This window comes from Chionomys nivalis, chromosome 5, assembly GCF_950005125.1.
Source record: "Chionomys nivalis chromosome 5, mChiNiv1.1, whole genome shotgun sequence".
NCBI classification, from domain to species: domain Eukaryota; kingdom Metazoa; phylum Chordata; class Mammalia; order Rodentia; family Cricetidae; genus Chionomys; species Chionomys nivalis.
In genome coordinates, this window is record NC_080090.1 from 104,128,431 (window position 1) to 104,153,075 (window position 24,645).

Genomic DNA, 24,645 nt, shown 5'->3' on the forward strand with positions numbered 1-24,645 from the left:
AAATCTATTAAAAATGTCAGGGATAAGAGTCCATATACAGTTAGTCATACCCAGGTCTCCACAGAATTGGAGGCGGAAATACCCAGAACAGCAGTCTTACTGTCCAAGTCAGGCCCATAAGGTGAACTTTTCGTTTTCTGTGGAAAAGAGACATGGAAAAGACTGACCTTATTTTGTCGAGGCAAAAGTGGTGCAATCAATTCTCCAAGGTCCTGCTGTTTGTCCACAGTCTGGACTGGGTCCTGGAAGCCAGTGTTGTACTGGAGGTCATCTTGCCCGGTGGTCAGCGTCATCGTCATCCAGGTGGTGACCTCATGGAGTCTTATAATCTTCTTTGGAGAACTTGGGTTACTGCTAGGATCTCAGAGTCTCTGTCTAATGTAATAAGCTTTTAAATTATTATTCTAAATGCCATATTCTGTTGATCTCTGAAATATGAGGGCTGCCTAGGTATGTCTGATTAGAAAAACTTTGTTTTTTTATTACTTGCTTTAAATTTGACTTTGAAAATATATCCAGGGAACTAAATAAGACTTATTTCTGTAACTAATCATATCAGTAATTTAAGGATGACTGACCAACTTGTAATTTTTAACAGTCTATAATAAGTTAGCAGCTTTTACAAGACTGCAACTCCATACTCTGTAATGATTTTGAATTAAAGCTAATAAAGAAACTGAATTAGTCATTCTGAAGGTAAATACAGAACAAGTTTATATCTAGCCTTTAATGCTGTCTCCTGCAAAGGCAAGGAACAGGTCCCAAGGTGAAATGGGAACAGTAGGGCATCTAAGAGCTAGCATTGTCCTAGGGTAACCAAGGGGACCCGTTGAACAAGTTTACATCCAGCTTTTCTGTGAGTGTCCTGTTTTCTATTATTAACAAGGCTATTGAATTTCTAATTATCCTGGAGTGATTGTCACAGAAACAACTTTTTATTTTAGAAGACCAGACACAAACCTCTTAGTATCAATATAAAAATTTATGACTCAGTTTATCCAAATAGCTTAAACCCAATAAAGTTATCAAAGACAAGGAGGCTACAGCTGCAGCTTTGTCTATGTTGTGAATCTTAATTTAAACATCTGACATGCAGGTGGTCCTAGACTGTCCCTGTACACCAACCTCCATAGTAGCAGCTCAGAATCTTAGAGCACACATCCCGAGTGTCATTCTGTTGTCCATTCTGCAGGTATTCATTGTGATGCTAAGAAATCCTGTCTCATGTAGCTTTCAGGAAGATACACAATAACTGATAGATGGTAAATACTAGATGGAGATAGAGGACAGATAGATTTAAAATCTTATATATACACACATTCATATCTAATACATTTCATTTGCCATGTGGCAACATTCAGGAGCCACTGTCAGGCACACAAGCATACAAGCAGGATCACATCCCTGGAGCCATTGCCAGTGAATTGGTTAACAAGCTTAGCCAAGCTTCTATCTTGGTTTTCATTACCCCCTTTGCTCTGGGGTCTTACCTTAAACACATAAGTGAGCTCCCTTTTATCTCTCTGCCTAGTCCTTACAGAAATCTCTAGATTTAAGAATAGAAGACCTAGCCCTGCTTTCAACTTCGATACGGTAGCTTTCTACTGAGTAGGGAGGAAAGCTTTCTATTTGTTTCTCATAAGGGCAAAGGCATTGTCTTTCCTTAGTTGACTGTGCAAAGCCTAATTTTGCTAAGTGAGTGTTTCAGTCTTCCCAAGTGTGCAGCATATGACAGATCTGCATGCATATTGGTGTCACACTTGCAGTGTAGAGATGGAAACATAGACATAAGACATGCTTGTCAACAATCACTTTATCACATCGTATCCTCCACACAACTGGAGCTGTAAAAGTTCAACAGCAATGGAAGGTTTTGGCATTCACTATTTTAATACCAATGTGCCTTTAACTTTTATGAATAACTACTTGTCTGAATCATCCCAATTAATGGGCAAAAACACATATATCTGTTTGGCCCTTGGTTGATGTTGTGGTTTGAATGCAAAACATTCCACCATAAGCTATGTCTTTGAACACTTGACTCCCAGCTGGCAGTATTGTTTGAGAATGTTGTGGGACCTTCAGGAGATAGAACTTCACTGGAGGAAGTGGATTATTGACTGGGGGTTAGCTTGGAGGCTCTATAGTCCTCACCATGTTCCTGTTCATTCTCTGCCTCCTAACTCTGTATGCAATGTAACCACAGGTCTCTCTGTTCCTGCTGCCATGTATAATGGGCATGATACCTTTCTAACTCTGCATAGAAATGAACCCTTTCTCCCTTATTGTTTTAGGAATAAAGTGAATGAAATAACCAGCACTGTTGCCGGACATGGTTTATTTATATTGTAGGAACAGTTGAACCACACACTAACACAAGTTATCATGAGGAAGCTAATCCATTGCTTGTATAGCTGACAAGATTATTATTGGTATGAAAAGAAGTTGGAGTAGCTTACTAAAGAAGTTTACTTACAAATCAAAGGTTGTTGTATTGTCAGGGACAAGGTGATTTGAGGCATCATCCACTTCTACTTCAATATCACCTTGTTAATAAACCTTTTTTGATGTTTACAACTTTGAATGTCCAAAGAACTTTACTTAAATTTAAGTTATTGATAGAAGATAGTAAAAATAAATTCTAGGGAATCATGATGGTTCATAAAGCTAGATAAATGATAAGGAAATAGGGTAATGAATAATCACTTTTACTTTTTATTTGTGTGTGCACACATGTGCACCTGTGTGTGCACAGGTTTGCAAATAGCACACAGAAGTCAGAGGTTCACATAAGATGTTTTTCTCAACTGTTTTTTATCTTTTAAATTTTATCTATCTATCCTATCTATCTATCTATCTATCTATCTATCTATCTATCATCTATCTATCTATCTATCAATCATCTATCTATCTATCTATCTATCTATCTATCTATCTATCTATCTATCTATCATCTATCACCAATCTATCATCTATCTACTTATGTGTATCTGTGTCCAGGTGTATCTACCACAGCACATATGTGGAGTCAGAACCTTCAGTAGTCAGCTACCTCTTGTTAACTTTTAGTATCTAGGGATTAAACTCATGCCTCTAAGGCTGAGTATAAGTCTCTGTCCACTGAACCATCTCTACGCCTTATTTTTGGAGACGGAACCTGGAGTCTGCCAATCAAATTTAGTTAGGCTATTGTCCAACGAGTTTCAAGGATTCTTTCACCACCTGCCCAGTGCTATGATTACACATTTTCCCTTTTGTGCTTACTTTTTTACGTAGGTTCAAGATATTGAACTCTGGTTCTCAAGCTTCTATGTGGATCACTTTCCCAACTGCCCCATCTCCTACTTCTTATATGTGGATCACTTTCCTTACTGGCCCACCTCCTACCCCCTTGGATGTGAATCAGTTTCCCGACTGCCCCATCTCCTGTCCTTAGGACTAGCAACCTTGAGAAGGAGAGTTAGGGGAGGAATCTAGAAGCTCCGTTGTCTTGGGGTCCCACACACCGAGGAATGGCTTGTTGTTTTTTTGTGTTGTTGTCTAGGTCTCCATGTTATTCTTCAAATGGCACCTCTAGTAGATGAAGGAATAAATTAAATCATTACACTCAACCTTTTTTGGGTAGGATGTAATTTTCATTAAGTTTATAGCTTCTTGTCACTGGGAACATAAAGGGACGTGTATTAAATTAAGATGGAGTTCTAGAAGGTGTATCTGCAAACATTACATCTGATAAGATTTGCATGGAGAATAACTTCAATGCAGATAAATTAACAACAAAGTCTCCAATACTAGGACTTCTGTTTTTATTTTGTTTTCTCTTATGACTAGGAGGGTGTCTATCAGCTGAGGTCACAAAACTGAAGAAGAAGAGTAAGCTGTCCAGGTGGTCTTTTACATTGCAAGATCATGAGTGTCAGAGGCTGGGCCAGGGATGTGTAGTACTAAGAAAATGCTAAATTCCATGGAGATGTTTCTAATAAGAGAGACACGGGAGTTAGCATGCATGTCATACATGGGATAGTCCCTTATCTGAACAATCGGGGCGGGTGCTTCCTAGAGGTAAAGGATGGGCATGAGTGCCTGATTGTCCTAATTTGGTCCCATCAGCATAGGTATCGTTAACCCACCTATGAACACAAGCATAATACCCAGATAGCTGTCTACACATCCTTCAGAAATTTGCATCCTGATAAGTCTACTCCACAGTATAAGTGCATGCAACAAATGACACCTAGCTCATCAACCATGTGCCAGCAGTTTATGTTTGTGGCTGGCGGCAGTGTCAACTCACTCAGGAGAAAGGACCACACAGCTCATTACCACTGGATGTGCAGATTCTACCGAATCAGTATCACTTTTACACCATCTGCAAGTTGAATCATATTAACTTGTACCCATTTCAGTTAAGACATATCATTTCCTGAAATTCTTGTATTCTTCCTTTTATGGAGGCCAAAACCAGAAAAAGGAGGCAGGATGCTATGGGGTGTGTGTGACAAAACTTTTCTTGGGGAGATGTAACAGAAGTCTGTTTACTTTAGACAGGCAACTGATGACAGACAAAAGTACAGATACTACCAGTTCAACTTGGTAAACTAATGGGTTTTATTGGGATTACTTACAGGAGTATAGAGGAGGAGTTGTTTACAGGACTATAAATGACTCACCATCAAGGCCTAGCTCCATGGGTGACAGCTCAAAGCGCCGGGAGGCTGCAGCCCAACGCACTGCACAAGCAGCAGGCAGCTCAGCACATTGGAAAGTGTCCTCTCCAGGTTCCTCAGCTGACCTACAGTTTTTCAGCAGCTTGGCTGCCTTCTGCTGTCTTCCAGCCAGCTGCTCTGGTCGGAGTGTCTTCTCTGAAGCTTGGCTCTGCTTTTCTGAACATGGATTTTGGGTGTTATTGCTAACTCCACAGGGAGGGGCCTAGTGCATGGAGTTACTCTGGTCAGGTCCAGGGACTTCTTGGAGCTATTTTTTGAGTTCCTTTCTGTTTGAGGAGCTTCCTGCAGAATAGAATGTTTTAATCCCAGAGGAAACTGTTACATACCAGAGAAATATAACATGGATCAAACATCTCTTTCCACTATCCACAAAGCTACAAGTACATTTCTACAGGACCCTCAGATAGGGAGAGGTCTTTTAGAATAAACTTGTGACTGACCTGTAAAATAAGAGATATGTTTCTGTTCATTTAAAATGAACAGATATGTTTCTGTTCATTTATCATGAATTAAAAGAAAGCTAGAATTTAGAGGAGAATCCAATGTTTTGATTTTTTCTTCCCTTTTATCTCCTAAAATGCAATGCTTTACAATCCTCCTCAGTCACCGGGAGTGGCCAACACCTCGCTTCGGCAAAACTTCTTCCTTTCCATTATCTGAGTGCCTGATGGAAATCGACTTTATCACACGCCACAGAAGAGCAGCTGTGAACGAGCAAGCTGGAGTGCATTTATGCATATCAGCTTTAACTCTGCGGTTTGCATGCTAATCACCTCATACCTTATTAAAGGTATCTTAGCAAATAAAAGACAATGCCTTTGTGAATAGCTCCAAGCTTCCAGAATTTATTTTCCTCTAGTTTGCCCTGTCGGAGAGACAGGCCTCAGGATAGTATTTAGAGATGTTGGTTTTCAAATATTTGCATGGGGTTAACAGGTATCAGTAAATCCCTACTTTAGAACACACAATATACGTTCAAACAATGGTAATTTCACAAGTATGTTCTTCAGGAATCTTTCTTTGTCTCTGTCTATACCTGTCTCTCTCACCTCTCTCTCTCTCTCTCTCTCTCTCTCTCTCTCTCTCTCTCTCTCTCTCTCTGCATCTCAAAATCTATTTTCTTAGTGTTTACTTTGGCCATTAGGAGGGAATCAGATCTCTATTGGTTACTGTAACTGTCACTGCACATGAGTAGCTGGACTCTCTACAGTTTACTGAAGCTGAAAAGGACAATCATGACTCTGAAACACAGACCTCTGAGTGTTAGCTCACAGGCTGTCAATGGGAGAGAGACAACTGTCTTGGCATGTTCAATGGGAACGTTTGTTCAGCATAAACACACAGATACCAAATAGCCTGCTTTAAAAGGTTTAACTGATGAGTTTTCTTATGGATATTTTGTTTTTTATTTTCCTTCCTTCCTTCCTTCCTTCCTTCCTTCCTTCCTTCCTTCCTTCCTTCCTTCCTTCCTCTCTCCCTCCTTCTCCTTCTCTCTCTCTCTTTCAAGATGAGGTTTAAGCCTTTGTATTCCATCAGCAGAAATGAAATATAAGTCTTAAATAGTCATGCAGATGAAGGTTATGAGACATAACTCAAGTAGACTACTCAGGAGTTGTGCTATGTTTTGTGCACATGTGTGAGTGTTGTGTATATGTGTGTGCATGTGCACACATGCGTGCACATTTTCACATATGAAGCATATATGTGTGTGTGGTATATGTGTACATTTATATTAAGTAGACTACTCAGGACTTGTGTTATGTTTTGTGCACATGCGTGAGTGTTGTGTATATGTGTGTGCATGTGCACACATGCGTGCACATTTTCACATATGAAGCATATATGTGTGTGTGGTATATGTGTACATTTGTATTCATATAAATTTGTCTATGCAAATGCACAGAGTCTGGATGAGATGTTCATGTGTTTGCCTTTTTGTCATTCTGTGTCTTGGTCCTTTGAGGCAGCCTCTCTTGCTGAACTCAAAGCTTTTGGGTTTGAACTAGTTCCAGCAAGTCCCAGCAACACTACTCTCTCTTCCCCCTTTAGTGTTGGATTGCAGGTGTGAATTGATCCATGCCAAACTCATCATACGGATACTGGAATCCAAACTATGTTCTTTACACTTGTACAGAAAATATTTTTTAATAAGATTTATTTTTAATTTTGAACTTAAAATATATTTATATCACTTCTTCCTTTTCTTTCCTCCCTCCAACCCGTCACATGTACTACCCCATTTCTTTCTCAAATTTGTAACCTCTTTTTCTATAAATTGGTCATATATATTATATATCACATGACTATTGTATAAAATATACATATTGTATGCATATTTTTGTGTACTTACAAGTATGTGTGTTTGTATAAAACATATTCAGTAACCTGGATATAACTGATTTTAGGACTAAACATTTTATAGTGATAACCAGTGGCCTGTACTTTCTTTTCTACGGCTGAAGCCTCAGGAACTCCCCCCTCTCCTATTAACACATCTATGGGTGCTTTGCTTGTTTGCATCTCATTTAGGAAGCCATGTGGTTGAGAGTTCATGGTTGTAGCTTTCCTGACATTTGTAGATGACTTAAACTTATAGGAAACTTGTTGTTCCTATAGCTCTTAACAATCTTTCTTGTATCACTTCCATAATGTTCTCTCAGTCTTTGGTGCTGGAGTTACATTGTACATCTATTGGGACTGGGCAACTTTCCCTGCACTTTGACCAGTTGTGTTTTTCTGTAATGGCTTCTCTATCTGTTACAAGAAAAAATTGCCTTGATGAGGAGTGGGGTTTTCACTTACCTGTATGTGTAAAGATAACTATTCAGAATCTAGTTAGACATTATTCTGGCTTGTAGGATGAGGGAGGTCGCTGTTCTTCTTGGCCACCAGGCTAGCTTAGACACAAAATAATCACACAGAAACCATGTGAATTAAATCACTGCTTGGTGCATTAGCTCTAGCTTCTTATTGGCTAACACTTACATATTAATTTTACCCATTTCTATTAATCAGTATATCACCACAGGTTGTGGCTTACCAGCAAAGTTTCAGCAAGTCTATCTCAAGCAGCTCCATGCCTTCTCTCTTCTTTCTGCCTTGTTCCTCCTAGCATTCAGTTTTGTTTTCTCCACCTAGCTCTGTTCTGTCCTATCATGGGCTCAAAGCCGTTTTTTATTCATTAACCAATAAAAGCAACACATAGACAGAAGGACCTCCCACACCACTGGCTTAGTAAAGTGGTGATTTCATATTTTTTCTAAGATGCCTGACCACACTAGCCCTGGGTAGTGGGCTACACAGAAAGCATGCTTAACCACTGTCTCTTCAGAACATGGGGTTTTTTTTTTCAAATAAACACCAATCACAAATGAACAGAATTAAACTGTGCTGGTTCCTTCCTGTAAAACCCATTGACTGCATAGCTAGGGAGTGGAAACTACTAAAACAAGTGTGATTTTTGGGATCAGAGAATTGGAAGTCTTGGAGCTGAAACTCAGTCTAATTTCTAACTACTGGGTGACTGATTTGAAGATTCATTTCTTCCTATCTTTTCCTTCTATCGCTAGATCTTGTTTTTGTTTTTGTTTTTGTTATTTTTTTTAACGGTGATGATGATGTTACAAGCATAGTGTAATAACTGGCCTCAAAAAAAAAAACATTCACAATTATTTCAGCAAAGTCCATTTCCTTTAAGAAGGGGATTGTCAGTTATGTTATAGTACACAGTGAGTATGGACAGGTTGGAAACTGGAACTTCATGCTAAGGCTAACTTTTTAAATTTTTAGGTGTCATATCTTACAACTTTCTTTATTCATAAAATGTAGCTAGACATGGATGATATAGAGGGGAATATCATAAAGAACAAGGATAACTATCAAGAATGTAATTAGACATTACTCTGGCTTAGTAAAGTGGTGATTTTATGTTTTCATCTAAGGTCCCTGACCACACTGGCCCTGGGTAGTGAGATATGCAGAAAGCATGCTTAACCACTGTCTCTTCAGAATGTAAGATTATTTTCAAGTAAATGTCAATCACAGAAAAATAAAGTAAAATATTTGGTACTTAAGAAGAACTGTAAAGTCTGGGTTAGGGCTGTAACCCACATCAGAGCTATGTCAGAGACACTAGGGTTTTTGTTGCTGTCCTTCCGCAAAGGTCTGATTGGTGAAGCATGCACACTTCTATTGACATGTCTTGGTACTATAGAGCTCACTGAGTTTCCCTCTCTCTTTAGACATTTGTAGGAAACATGAATGCTGACAGTGTCGTGCACCACAAGCTGCTACACTCTGTGAGAACCCGCTTTGTTCGCTTTGTGCCCTTGGAGTGGAACCCAAGTGGAAGGATTGGCATGAGAGTGGAGATCTACGGATGCTCCTACAGTAAGTACTCACATGGACAAAGTCACACAGCAGTATGGGTGAATGATGCTGCCCATGGAATACCCAATTAGTAATATGGATAATTGCAATTAGTGTGTGTGTGTGTAAATGTGTGTGGATTCAAAAGTAAGGCAGACAGAAATCTCTAATGTTCCTGAAGAACACAGTCCATCATTTGACCCAGTATTTTCCACTGTTTTGGAGCTCACAGCTGTGCCTATGTTGGTTGGCAGTGACCCAAAATGTCTTCTTGTCCCCTCTGTTTCCTCGCTACTGGTATTCCTAGTATGTACCCTCACATCAACTTGTTTTGGGCTTTGGGAATGGAACCCAGATCATCATGCTTGCAAGGCAAGCTCTTTTGAAGCATAGTTTTTCCCCATTCTGTAGTTAACTCATTTTATTCTAGACTTTAAATAACATGTGTGTGTTTGTGTGTGTGTGTGTACAGAAATGAAGGTAATTACATACAGAAGGAGTCATGCATGAATGCTCTTATCCTAATTCTCTACACAAGGATAACTCTAAACATGTGAACTGTGTCATTTTGATTTGATTTTCTTCATTTAAGCAGTGTCATTCACTTGATTATTTGATATATCAATATCCAATGATGAATAAGTAGCGAACATGATCAACACTTTTAAAAATTGATTTTATTGAGCTATACATTTTTCTCTGCTCACCTCTCTTCCTCTCCCCTCCACTTCTACCCTTTCACATGGCTCCATGCTCCCAATTTACTCAGGATATCTTGTTTTTTTCTACTTTCCATGTAGATCAGATCCATGTATGTCTCTCTTAGGATACTCATTATTGTCTAGGTTCTTTGGGAATGTGATTTGTAGGCTGGTTTTCTTTGTTTTATATCTAAATCCACATATGAGTGAGTACATGTGATATTTGTCTTTCTGCATCTGGGTTACCTCACTCAATATGATGTTTTCTAGCTCTATTCATTTGCTTACAAATTTCAAGATGTTGTTATTTTTTTCTGCTGTGTAGTACTCCATTGTATAAATGTACCCCATTTTCCTTATCCATTCTTTGGTACAGGGGCATTTATTTAGGTTGTTTTCAGGTTCTGACTATGATAAAGAATGCTGCTATGAACAGAGTTGAGCACATGTTCTTGTGGTATGACTGGGCATCCTTTGGGTATATATCCAAAAGTGGCATTGCTGGGTCTTGAGAAGGTTGTTTCCTAATTTTCTGAGAAATTGCCATAGTGATATCCAAAGGGGCTGTACCAGTTTATACTCCTGCCAGCAATGTAGGAGTGTTCCCTTTACCCCACAACCTCTTCAACATAAATTGTCATCAGTGTTTTTGACCTTGGCCATTCTTACAGATGTAAGATGGAATCTCAGAGTTGTTTGGATTTGCATTTCTCTGGTAGCTAAGGATGTTGAGCATTTCCTTAAGTGTCTTTCATCCATTTTAGATTTTTCTGTTGAGAGTTCTCTGTTTATGTCTGTACTTCATTTTTTAAATTGGATTATTGGTTCTTTTGATGACTAGTGTCTTGAGTTCTTTGTATATTATGGAGATCAGCCCTCTATCTAATGTGGGGATGTAGATGGAGAGAGTGCCACTCTGTAGAAGGAGCAGCGGGTTGCATCCTGCCACCTGGCTAGCTTTACCCAAAATAATTACATGGAAACTGTATTCTTTTAAACACTGCTTGGCACATTAGCTCTATCCTCTTACTGGCTAACTCTCACATCTTGATTAACCCATTTCTAATGAGTGTAGCACCACTAGGTGGTGTCTTACCAGGAATATTCTTAACCTGCATCCATCTCAGAGAGGAGAGCCATGGCGACTATCTGAATCTGCTTCTTTCTCCCAGCATTCTGTTCAGTCTACTCCACCCACCTATGTTCTAATCTATCAGGCCAAGCAGTTTTCTTTATTAATTAACCAATGAAAGCAACAGATAGACAAATAACCCTCCTCCATCATGGGAGTCATAAAAATCTTTTCCCATTCTGTAGGTTGCCATTTTGTCTTGTTAACTGTGTCCTTTGCTTTACAGAAGCTTCTCCATTTCAGGAAGTCCCATTTATTTATTGTTTCTCTCAGTGTCTGTGCTAGTAGCATTATATTTAGGAAGTGTTTTTCTGTGCCAATGCATTCAAGTGTACTTCCCATTTTTTCTTCTATGAGGCTCAGTGTGGTTGGCTTTATGTTGATGTCTTTGATTCATTCGGACTTGACTTTTGTGCATGGTGATAGATATTAATATATTTTTACTCTTCTACATGGTGGTATCCTATGCCAGCACCATTTTTAAAATATGCTTTCTTTTTTCCATTTTATAATTTTTGTTTTGTCAAAAATCAGGTGTTCATAGGTGTGTGGATTAACATCTGGGTCTTTGATTCAGTTCCATTTGTCCTCCTGTCTGTTTTTATGCCAATACCAGGCTGCTTTCAGTACTGTAGATATGTAGTAGAGTTTGAAGTCAGGGATACAATGTGGTACCTCCAGAAGTTCCTTTATAGTGCAGGATTGTTTTTGGCTATCCTGGGTGTTTTGCTTTTCCATATGAAGTTAAATATTATATTTTGAGGTCTGTGAAGAATTGCATTGAATCTGTAGATTGCTTTATGACTGCCATTTTTACCATATTAATTTTACCTACCCAAAACATGGGAGATCTTTCCATTTTCTGGTGTCCTCTTCAATTTTTTTCTTCAAAGATTTAAACTTCTTGTCATATAGGTCTTCAACTTGTTTGTTTAGAGTTACTCTGAGATATTTTATACTATTTGTGGCTACCATGAAGGGTGATGTTTCTATGATTTCTTTCTCAGCCAATTTATCAAATGTGTAAATGAAGGCTCCTGATTTTTTGAGTTAATCTTGTATCCTGCTAAGTTACTGAAAGTGTTTATGAGTTGTAGAAGTTCCTTAGAAGAATTTTTGGGGTTGTTTCTGTAAGTTGTCATATCATCTCAACTAGTCAGAGTTTGACTTCTTTTCAGATTTGTAGTCCCTTGATCTCCTTTCATTGTCTTATTTCTCTAGCTAGGACCTCAAGAAATATATTGAATAAATATGGAAAGAATGGACAACCTTGTCTTGTCCCTGATTTCAGTGGGATCACTGTGAGTTTCTCTCCATTTAGTTTGATGTTGACTGTTCAATCAACACTTTTTAAAACCATAGTTATCTTAGCTCTGTTTCCTATTACTGAGATAATATACTTTCACAAACAAAGTAAAGAATATGGGGGATAGTTACTTCAGTTCATAATCTCAGCTTGCAAACCATCATTTCTTGGTAGTCAAATTGGCAGAAAGCCTAAGAAGCTAGTCACATCCCATCTACAGTTATGAGCAGAGAGCAAAGAATGCAAGCACACAAGCCAGTGCTCAATTTGTTTTTTCACTCTCACCAATCAAGGACACACTGCTCAGACAGTGGGACTAGCCAGAGGGGGCATGCCTTCACTTAATCAAGATAATTCTACCACAGACATGGCCACAGGTCAACTTAATCTAAACAGTCCCATTCTGAAATTCTCTTCATGGGGGTTCCCTTGCTGTCATGTAGGCAATTAGAACTATCACAACAGTTCAGTGAATTATTGGTGTGGGTCAGACAGGGAACTCACATATGACACAGACTAGTACTGTTCATCAAGTCAGGTCAAAATAGCCCTTGCCTCAGAAGAATTTGATGTGCTTCATGACAGTGCATTTGCTTCCCCAATGCTATATGTATTTAGTTAGCATTTTTGGTAATGAAAATACAAAAAATAAAATGTTAATGACTCTTCAACTAAGCTATAGGTTAAGATGTATCTGTCAGAAAAAAATGAAATCCTGTTTGAAAGAGAGTTTTTGAAGAAATGACTATATTTATCATGAACAAGCACTTTTTATTTTTTTAGAAAAGAAAACAAACTGTCTTTTTTTCATTTTATATACCAAACTCAGTTCCCATTTCCACCTTATTCCCTCACCTACCCCCATCCACTCCTCAGAGAGGGTATGGTACATTGCTTTGGGAAAGGATAAGGCCCTCCTTACTATATCAAGGCTGAGCAAAGTATTAATTCAGAGAGAATGGTTTCCCAAAAAGCCACTACAAGCAGTAGGGATAAATCTTTGTGCCACTGCCAGTGACCACACAGTCTGCCAGCCATGCAACTGTCACTCACATTCATAAGTTTAGTTTGGTCCAATGCTGAATCCTCCTTGCCTAGCTGGAGTTGTTGACCTCCCATTAGCTTAGGTAAGCTGTTTCAGTGGGTGTCCCCATAATGGTCTTGACCTCTTTGTTCATATTCTCACTCTTCCTACTCTTCAATTAGACTTTGGGAAACCAGCCCAGTGGTCTGCTGCGGCGCTCTGCCTCTGTATCCATCAGTTGCTATATAAAGGTTCTATAGTAACATTTAAGGTAGTCATCAATCTGACAACAGGGCAAGGCCAGTTCAAGCACCCTCACCTCTATTGCTTAGGGGATTAGCTGGGGTCATCCTTGTGGACTCCTGGGAATTTCTCTAGTGCCAGGTTTCTTGATAGACCAATAATGGCTCCCTCAATCAAGGTATCTCTTTCCTTGCTTTTTATCTCTTTTGGTCCCCCATCTTGACTATCAAGTTCCCTCAAGTTCTCCTCCCCCCTCCCCTTCTCTCTTCTTCTTCCCCTTCTATCCTTCCTTTTCCCCCACCCCTATGTTCTCATTTTTGTCAGGTGATCATCTCTATTTCCCCTATACAGGTGAATTTATATGTTTTTCTTAGGGATCTAAGCTTAGATTAGCTACTTAGCTACTCTACAATCATGGACTATGGGCTAGTATCCATTTATGAGAGATTACATACCATATTCATCTTTTTGGGCCAGGGTTTCCTCACTCAGGATGTTTTTTTCTAGTTCCATCTATCTGCATGCAAATTCAAGAGCTTATTATTTTTTACCACTGAGTAGTACTCCATTGGGTAAATACTACATTTTTAAAAAATCTATTCTTTAATTGAGGGGCATCTAGGTTGTTTCCAGATTCTGGCTATTATAAATAATGCTACTATGAACAAATTTGAACAAATGTTGTGTAGTACGATTTAGCATCCTTTGCGTATATGCCCAAGAATGGTATTGTTGGGTCCGGAGGTAGGGTGACTCCCAGTCTTCTGAGAAACCACCATACTGATTTCCAGAGTGGTTGTACAAGTTTGCATTCCCACCAGCAATGGAGGGGTGTTCCCCTTACGCTACATCCTCTCTAGCATAAGCCGTCATTGGTGTTTTTGCTCTTAGCCATTCTGACTGGTGTAAGTTGGTATCTCAGAGTTGTTTGGATTTGCATTTCCCTAATGGTTAAGGATGCTGTAGATTTCCTTACGTGTCTTTCAGCCACTTGAGATTCTTCTGTTGAGAGTTCTCTGTTTAGATCTGTACCCCATTTTTTAAATTGAACTCTTTGTAATTTTGAAGTCTAATTTCTTAAGTTCTTTATGTATTTTGGAGATAAGTTCTCTGTCTTATGAGGGGTTGGTAAAGATATTTTCCCATTCAGAAGGCTGCCTTTTATATTATTGACTGTGCCCTTTGCTTTACAGAAGCTTCTCAGTTTCAGGAGGTCCGATTTATTTATTGTTTCTCTCAGTGTCTGTGCTACAGGTGTTATATTTAGGAATCAATCTCCCGTGCCCATGCATTAAAGGCTTCTTTAACTTTTTGTTCTATCAGGTTCAGTGTGGTTGGATTTATATTGAAGTCTTTAATCCATTTGGACTTGAGTTTTGTGCATGGGGATAGATATGGATCAATTTTCATTCATCTACATGTTTGACATCCAGTTATGCTAGCAGTATTTGTTGAAGATGCTTTCTTTTTTACATTTTGTAATTTTAGCTTCTTTGTCAAAATCAGGTGTTCATAGGTGTGTGGATTAATATTTGTGTCTTTGATTTGATTCCATTACCAAGCTGTCTGTTTTTATGCCAATACCAAGCTGTTTTCGTTACTGTAGCACTATAATAGAGCTTGATGTTAGGGAACTCTGGAAATTCTTTTATTATACAGAATTGTTTTGGCTATCCTGGTTTTTCTGTTTTTTCATATGAAGTTGAGTATTGTTCTTTCATGGTCTGAAGAATTATGTTTGAATTTTAATGGGGATTGCACTAAATCTATAGATTGCTTATGGTAGGATTGCTGTTTTTATTATGTTGATCCTATATACCTATCTAAGAGCATCAGAGATCTTTCTTTTTTCTTGCATCTTCTTTACTTTCTTTCTTCAAAGACTTAAAGTTCTTGTTGAACAGGTCTTTCACTTCTTTGGTTAGTGTTACCCCAAAATATTTAATGTTATCTGTGGCTATTTTGAAGGGTAATGTTTCTCTGATTTCATTATCAGCTTCTTTACCATTTTGTATATAAGAGCGGTACTGATTTATTTGAGTTTATCTTGTATCCCACAGCATAACTTAAGGTATTAATCAGATACAAGAGTTCCCTGGTAGAATTTTTGAGGTCAGTTATGTATAATATCATATCATTTGCAAATTATGAAAGTTTGACTTCTTCCTTTCCATATTGAATCCCCTCGATCTCCTTTCATTGTCTTATTGCTTAAACCAGAACCTCAAGAATTATCCTTAATAGATATGGAGAGAAGGACAACCTTGTCTTTTTACTGATTTTAGTGAAATTGCTTTGAGTTTCTCTCCATTTATATTGATGTTGGCTATTGGTTTGCTGTATATTGGTCTTATTATGCTTAGATATGTTCCTTGTATCCCTGGTCTCCCTAAGATTTTTATCATGAAGGGACGTTGAATTTTTTGAATGCTTTTTCAGCATCTAATGAGATGATCATATAATTTTTTCTTTCAGTTTATTTACTTATATGATGTATTACATCGATTGATTTTCATATGTTGAACCATATCTGCATCTCTGGGGTGAAGCCAACTGGAGCATGGTGGATGATATTTAATGTGTCATTGGATTCAATTTGCCATTATTTTATTGAGTATTTTTATGTCTATATTCTTGAGTAAGATTAGTCTGTAATACTTTTTCTTGGCTGAGTGTTTGTGTGGTTTCAGCATCAGAGTATCAGGCCTCAGAAACAGAGTTTGGCAATGTTCCTTCTGTTTCTATTATGTGGAACATTTTGATGAGTATAGGTATTAGCTCCTCATTAAAGTTCTGGTAGAATTCTTCTCTGGCCCTGGGATTTTTTTTTTTTAATTGGAGGCTTTAGATGACTGCTTCTATTTCATTGCAGGAAATAGTATTTATTTCTATTTAAATTGTTCACCTGGTCTTGATTTAATTTTGCTATGTTGTATCTATCCAGAAAATTGTCCATTTATTTTAGCATTTCCAATTTTGTAGAGTACAGGATTTTGTAGTATGACAGAATGATTCACTGGATTTCCTCAATGTCTATTGTTACGTGCCCCCTTTCATTTCTAATTTTGTTAATTTTGATAGTCTCTCTCTGCTTTTTGACCGATTTGGATAGGGATTTGTCTATCTTGTTGATTTTCTCAAAAACAAGCTCTTTATTTTATTTTTTGTATTGTTTTCTTTGATTCTACTTTATTGATTTCAGCCCTCAATTTGAATATTTCCTGTAATCTACTCTTTTTTTTGTTCTAGAGCTTTCAGGTGCACTATTAAGTCACTAGTGTGATATTTCTCCACTTCCCTTATGTAGGCAATTAGTGCATTTAACTTTCCTCTTGGCACTGCTTTCACACTGTCCCATAGGTTTTGGGTACATTGTACCTTCATTTTTGCTGAATTTTAGGAAGTTTTTTATTTCTTCCTTTTTTTTTTACTTGACCCAGCAGTGGTTCAGTTGAGCACTGTTCAATTTCCACGAGTTTGTAGGCTTTCTGCAATTAGTGTTGCTGTTAAATTCTAACTTTAAGCCATGGTGATCTGATAAGATACAGGGGGTTATTACAATTTTTATGTTTTTGTTGAGGTTTGCTTTGTTATCAATTATGTGATCAATTTTAGAGAAAGTTCCATGAAGTGCTGAGAAGCAGGTATATTCTTTTGTGTTTAGGTGAAATGCTCTGTAGATGTCTGTTAAGTTCATTTGAGTCATGACATCTGTTAGTTCTTTTATTTCTCTGTTAAGTTTCTGTCTGGTTGACCTGTCCATTGGGGAGAGTGGAGTGTTGAAGTCTCCTAGTATTAGTGTGTGGAGGTTGATGTGTGATTTAAGCTTAAGTAAGATTTCTTTTACATGTGTGTGTACTCTTGTATTTGGGACATAGATGTTCAGAATTGAGATTTTATCTTGATGGATTTTTCCTGTGATGAATATAATGTGTCTTTCTCCATTTCTTCTGATTGATTTTAGTTTGAAGTCTATTTTGTGAGATATTAGGATAGCTATACCTGCTTGTTTCTTAGGTTCATTTGGTTGGAAAATCTTTTCCGAACCCTTTACTTTGAGGTAATATTTCTCTTCAAGGTTGAGGTGTGTTTATAGTGTGTTTCTTGTATACAACTCTTTGGGTTTAAAAATTCCAATTACATTTTAGAGATAGAATGTGTGTGTGTGTGTGTGTGTGTGTGTACATGTCCATACATACACCATGCCATCACAGTGTGCATGTGGAGGTGAGAGCACAGCTTTTGAGAGTCTATTTTCTCATTTTACCATGTGAATCCTGAGCACTGAGCTCAGGTAGTGAGTCTGGGCAGCAAGCATACCTACTCACTAAGGAGTAATTTGCTAGCCCTGGTCTAGTGATTTTTATTTTTCTTTCAAATGTTTCCATATTTCAATGTTTTACCCAGAATGACATTTCTTCTTCATTATTATTATTATAGATTTTGTGCACTCATCCTGTATGCCCACCGCAAAAGATCATGGTTTCAATTAGATCATAACTGTTACTTTATGTGTATGCATGGATACATGTGTGTGTTGGTACATATGTCTGTACAGGATTGCCAGTACGTGTATGAGCATGTATGTAGGGACCAGAGATCAATATCAGTTATCCTTCCACAGGTACTGATCACCTTGATTTTTATTGTCTGTTGCTGGCCTATGTCTTGACAGACCAGTGAGCCCTAGGGATCTTATTGTCTCTCGCTCCTCAAGGCTGAACTCATATAGACACATATTACCTCTCCTGGGGCTTGACTAGTGGGCCAGCCTGACTGGTCAGTGAACAGCATCTACTTTTGTCTCCATTCCCAACACTGGGCACATACCACCACCCCAGCCTTCTCTCATGGGGCCTGGAGATCAAACTAATGCCCTTGTGTTTGCAAGCAAATGTTACCTACAGAACTAGCTCCACAGCCAATAAGAAACCTGGTTGAAAGGTATCTCTGAAGAATATTTTAGCTTTATTTAATGATGGACTCCTTCATGCCCTATGCCAACCAAGTATTTTTCTGAAGTAGAAATGTCACCATAGACCTGTTAAAGCCTAGATCTGGTTCAATCAAAGGTACTCCTGAGTGTGAGGGAACCCAGGCCTGAAACCATCAATACAGATTTCTCTCTATCTGGTGAATTATATAAAGCAATGGAGTTGTCCATCAGTAGGGTGTTAGTCACCTTGTAAGCTATTCAAGAAAGAAGGAGCTTTCTAGTTTACAAGTAGCTGACATTGATTTTCCATGACCCTACACATATGTCTCCCTGTGCAAAAACCCAAACCCTCACCATGGCTTCTGGATCCAATCTCTTCTAGTTTGTTCCTTTGATGATTTGCTAAAATACTGACCAAAGAAACTTGAGGCAATCAAGGATTAATTTGGCTTATAGATAACAAAACATCATGGAGAACAGCCAAAGTTCAAGGCAGGAACCTGGATGTATGACCTGAAGCAGAGTCCATGAAGAAATTGTGCTTAATGGCTAATGCCCTAGCTCATAGTCAGCTGTCATTCTTATATAACCATACCCAACTACATAAGCACGGCATTGCTCATAGTGAGAGGAGTCTTCTTTTATAAATTAGCTATCAAGAAAATGCCCCATGAATATGTATACAGGCAGATTGTATGGAGGCCACTTCTTTCAGACATGTCAAGTTGTCAAAGAACAACCATCACAGACACAGCCTTCCATCATCATTGAAACCCCATTTTACCCTGGACTGTTCCCATTAGTGCAAAACCCTGCCATATACACCACCAAACAATCCTAACCAAAAACTCGGTGTCCCTGTTTATGTAACATGAGGGCCGGGCTGCTTGCTGGGGTTTCTGTCCTGCCTGGTCCCCCAGATATTTAGTCCCAGATAAAATCACACAGAGAGCTACATGAGTTATAAAACTGATTGGCCCATTAGCTCAGGCTTCTTGTTAACTCTTGTAGCTTATATTAACCCATTGTTCTTATCTATGTTAGCCACATGGCTTGGTATATTTCTCAGCTGGTTAGATTACACCTTGCTTCTTCCGTGGTCTGGGAAGGACTGAGAGGAATGGGCTTCCTCCTTCCTAGCATTCTCCTGTTCTCATTGCCCTGCTTCTACTTCCTGTCTGGTTGACCTGCCTATACTTCCTGCCTGGCCAATCAGCATTTATTTAAAACATGATTGACAGAATACAGACAATTATCCCACACTACTTCTCCCTCTTTTTTTTTTTTTTTAAACAAAGGAAAATATCCATAGTCCATTTATTTTGGAAATGTGGGCATAGTTTTCCTGGCTACTTCCAGCTGGTTGGGGGCACTGATAATCTTATGGGGACCTAAAGAAAATTTAGAGTTATAATCCATTCCTGACTGGAGTATCTTGTGAGTCTTGATCATCTCAGGCAGCAGTCTTGAACCTGTTCTGGATGCAGAACTTTGACATCTGGGGCACCTATCCTACAGGAGATTTCTCAGGTAGTCTTCCTTGACCAAACCTGATTTTTTCTTAGCTCAGAATGAATCCACAGCCTCTCATTTTCTGTGGAAACAAAAGCAAATCCTCTTCTCCAAAGTAATTTACCTTTTGACTTCAATTTTGAAGCCAAGGTATTTTCAAAATACCGATCATGGATTAATTCAGCAGCATTTATAAGCAAATATCTTTTAGCAGCTGTTGCTCCTTCCTCAGCATTCAAACAATTCAAAGAGAGCATAATAGCATACAGTATCAAGATTCTCTGTGTATTTTCCATCTTTGTGCAGCTTTGTTTTAACCTCTATTTCTTTTATTTTTACTTTTAACTTTTGGCTTTTTGAGACAGGTTCTCTGTGTATCTTTGTCCAGGAACTCCCTCTGTAGACCAGGCTATCCTTGAATTCACAGAGATCCTTCAGTCTCTGCCTTCCAGGCATTGGGATTAAAGGTGTGTGCTACCACAGCTTGAAATCACAGAGGTCAATCTACCTCTGCCTCCTAGGCATTGGGATTAAAGGTGTGTACCACCACACCTTACTACTCTTTTTCTTTCTTTTTTATTTTTAAGGACTTTAACCTTTAGCCTGCATATATTTTAACACACTGTAAACCATTTAGAGGTTTTCTTTGTCTTTGAATCTCTCTTTACTGTATATCTCTCTTTTTCTGACCACATGAGTCTTTATGGAAAGGATTAAAGCTGTGACTTTGACAGCTGAATCCAGCCCATTCCTTAGCTTTCCAGCCTCATGTTCATTGCCACAATTCTATGGCATTTCAAGGTCCCTGTCAGCAAGCAAGTAGTAACAGTGTTAAACAACACTCAAAAGCTCCATAGTCAGGACCGCCTACTAGAAAGAGTCAGAGTTTGCCCTGGCAGGACGGCCCAGAATGCCGGCATTTTAAAACAGCACAACTTTTTTTCTGCTATGGTTGATATCTGAAAAGCATGCAGTCAACTTTTCATCAACACCATTTAAGTGTTTCATGGCAGGACCTTTTAAAAGAGTTGCAAGGTTTTGCAGCTAAAGCTGAGTCAGGAAGCCTCTCTTAGATGAGAGCACTTACTTACCTCAACAAGCAGAGTAGACCCAAGAAATTGTTGCTACCAAGAAAACATGCTTTACTCTATTCTTTCCCAAGCTTTCTCAGGCTTTCTGTGGATGCAGTTACCCACGTGGGCACCATTCTGTAACATGAGGGGCCCTGCTTGTTGGGGTTTATGTCCTGCCCAGTTCCCCACAGCCAGCAAACCCCAAAGAAAAAAGGAGCATAGTCCTCTTTAAATAATTTTCTTTCCACTCAAGGTTTTTCTAAAATCTGTCTGTAGTTATTACTGCCTCTACTTGCCTCTATTTGCATAGAACTTCACCAACTCTTTAGACAACTGAGGCTTTGCTGGCTTGGTCAACCTAGCAGGGCTATAGATATGCAACCTCACCCTGTTCTAAGTGTTGCTGAGATGATGTTCAGATGCCTGTAAGCAGTTGATTTTATTTATTTACATTTAACTTTAATTTCATGTGCATGTGTGTTCTACCTCCTTGCATGTGTATGTGTCACATGAATGTCATGCTTAAAGAAGCCAGAGAAAGGCACTGGGTCAGTTGTGAGCTGCTGTGGCCACTGGGAATTAAACCCAGGTCTTCTGGAAGGGAAGCCAAGGCTCTTTTCTTCTGAGCTATCTCTCCAGCTCTGTAACCATTTTATTTTTTAAGTACAGGAGATAATACACCATAGTCTGGGTGAGTTTGGTTTAAACAATGGGCTGATTCAAGAGCAGAATTGAGGTTTTTTGATGCAGAAGACATTCTCCATTTGGACAGCACCTTCAGCTTCTGACTCTTTTAAGCCCATCAATGAATGGTCTGCTCAGTGAAATTCTTAACTCTCCTGATGTATGTATAAGCATTTGTCTCACTGTTTTTGTGGAACATTGTAGACGCAAGAGCCTGGAGAAGTTCATTCTAAATTACTTATCAAGTTGTTTTATACTGTCTAGAGAATGAGGTCTGGTAGCTGTACTTTTGGCTAGAATGAGTGGGTTTATTAAGTATATAGCAAGAAAAAGTGAAAGGATAAACAGCAGGAAGATACACAGATAGTACTCAGATAGATACATAAGAACATAGCAAAACAGCATCAAATTGGGCTTACAGAGCCTTTAGAGAAATTGACTAGGGAAGCCCTCTTGAGGCTGGAATTTCTAAGAATGTCCCTAGCAGAATCCACTATCCCCTTTGGTGAGGTTTCTATAAATATTGAAGTAATAGCTAATATTATCTATCATCTCTTTTTCTATTATTTATCATATTTTTATCTAATTATTTTTCTTTCATCTGTTGTTTATCATCTATCCATGTGTTTTAAATGATTTTGTTTAACAATTTATAGATATGTTTCATTGAAAACTACCTGCATCACCTGTCAAGAGTTCCAAACAGCCAAGAAGGTGATGTTCCTGGGTCCCTAGCACAGATAAGACTGATTTCATTCAGTAGTAATTGAATAGCAAAGGGACAACATCTCCAACACAATAATCCCATAGTGACTGCGGCGAGGTGGGGTCTGAACAAAGTTGGCTCTAGTCTTCCCTTGTCACCCTGCATTTATGTCTGAAAGTATTCAATCATGTGGCATAAAACATTTTCTTGGAAAAAAACATGATAATCAATCTTCTGACAGCCAGGTTAGTTTTTCACTCCCAAAGTCCAAAACAGCAACCTTCAGTTTCTGAAAACAAGCCTAAACAAGCCATTAAGAGGCTCCAGGGACAAAGTAGAATTGTTGACAGGGGCAACACACTCCTACACTCACACATCTCCACTCCTGTGTCCCTCACCTACACCTTTACACCTAATTCTGCATAAGAATCACTGTTTCCACTGGTTTCTAAATAAGTCCCAGGAGCACAGTCTGTCGCTCTGGTGGAAGAACGCTGGCCTAGCACACACAAACCTCAGCTGAGGTTGCCAGCACCATACAAATCTGGTGCAATGAGCTTATGTGTAATTCTGGCACTTATGCAGGATGCAGAGGCAGAAGGAGCAGAAGCTAAAGGTCAACCTCAGCTTACATAGCTAGTTCAAAGGCAGAATGGACCAGTGTCCCTGTCTCAAGAGAAAAACAGTACCAAAATACCTACTCTGGCCACTGGAGCCTGTTATAAGGAGCGGCGGTTTGTGTATCACTGCCCAGCTATCCTAACCCCCGAAATAACCACATGGAAATTGTATTAATTAGATTACTGCCTGGACATTAGCTCTAATCTCCTATTGGCTAATTTTTACATTTTAATTCAGCTCATTTCTAATAATCTGTATATCACCACGAGGTCATGGCTTACCAGGAAAGATTCAGCATATCTGACTCTGGCAACTTCATGGCAGGTCTCTCAGACCCTGCCTTCTTCCTCCCAGCATCCTGTTCTGTCTACTCTGCCCACCTAAGGACTGCCCTATCAAAAGGCCAAGGCAGTCTCTTTATTCAACCAATGAAAGCAAAACACAAACAGAAGAACCTCCTACACCAGGAGCCTTTCTGCTGTTTATGGGTAGTTGTGATAAAGAGCCAGAATTTAAGCCCATTGTCTCAAACTCCATTTTTATGGAATTATCTTTTATAGTTAATTCCTTCTTAATTTGCACTGTCAGTTTTACGAGTAGCTGTGGTTCTTAAGAATTTTTAAGGTGAACCAGTAAGATGGCTTAGTGTGTAAAGATTCTTGCATGCAGCCTCATGAATTGAGTTGGATCAATAGGACCCACACGCTGGAAGGAGAGATAGAACTCCCAAGAGTTGTCCTATGGTACACATGCACTCTCCCACACAGTAAATAAATAAATGTTGAGAAATTAGTCTAGGTTGCATGTCCACCCATCGGAGGGGATCTACCCATCTCTGCCTCTCCAGTACTAGGATTACAGGAATGTAATTACCACGAGGCCTGTCTTTTTACAGCAGATCTGGGAATTGAACGCTGGTCCATATTTTTCGGTTGCAAGTGCTCTACCAATTAAACTACCTTCACAGCCTTCTTGAAAGCTTTCTAAAGTCACATATGGCAACATTCAACACATAGACTGGGCTTGAAACACCAAAGATGTTGGGGTGACCTGACTTTAACATTAACATCTACTATAACCTTGGGTAAAGTCCTCTATAAAGATGGAAACAATCACTGTGCTTGCTTTAATGACTGCAGTTCCTTAAAGTAGTGTTTGGCATGTGATTAGCTCTCAAATAATCTCTGTTGCTCAGAAATTAAGGTGACATGTTCCCCATCCTCTTTTGCTTCCTATTCAGGTACACATCTTTCTAGTACTTTAGAGGTAAGTGGTTGGGCTTTTACATTCCTGGTCCTCAAGGATTTTGACCTCTTCCATCAAGCCATCTGGAGACTTTAAGCTACTCTGAATTTTCTCTGAGGCTTTTATTTGAATTTCTTTATGTATTGGAAGCTAATTAATTTTAAAAAGCATTATAAATTCTGATAAAGCCTAATGAGTCAGGCTCCCCAGACTCATTAAGAATTACAACCCTCTTTTCTACCCCAGGTTCCTCCCTCTACACAAGACCTTGCTCTTATTTGGTTAATTACCGCCAAGTGATATCATCCAAAATTCATCACCCTCTGAGCCAAAGTCATATTCTCTTTCCTCAAATAAAACCCTTATC

The 24,645-nt window shown here is 38.8% G+C and overlaps 1 protein-coding gene across 1 annotated transcript in view; it reads left to right on the top strand.

Moving 5' to 3' along the window:
* Cntnap5 (contactin associated protein family member 5) overlaps positions 1-24,645 on the top strand; it is a 976,150-nt gene that overhangs the window by 401,649 nt on the left and 549,856 nt on the right. The window contains exon 4 of the mRNA XM_057769582.1: positions 8,969-9,116. Within this exon, the coding sequence (XP_057625565.1) occupies positions 8,969-9,116 (148 nt within the window). The remainder of the gene's footprint in view (positions 1-8,968; positions 9,117-24,645) is intronic.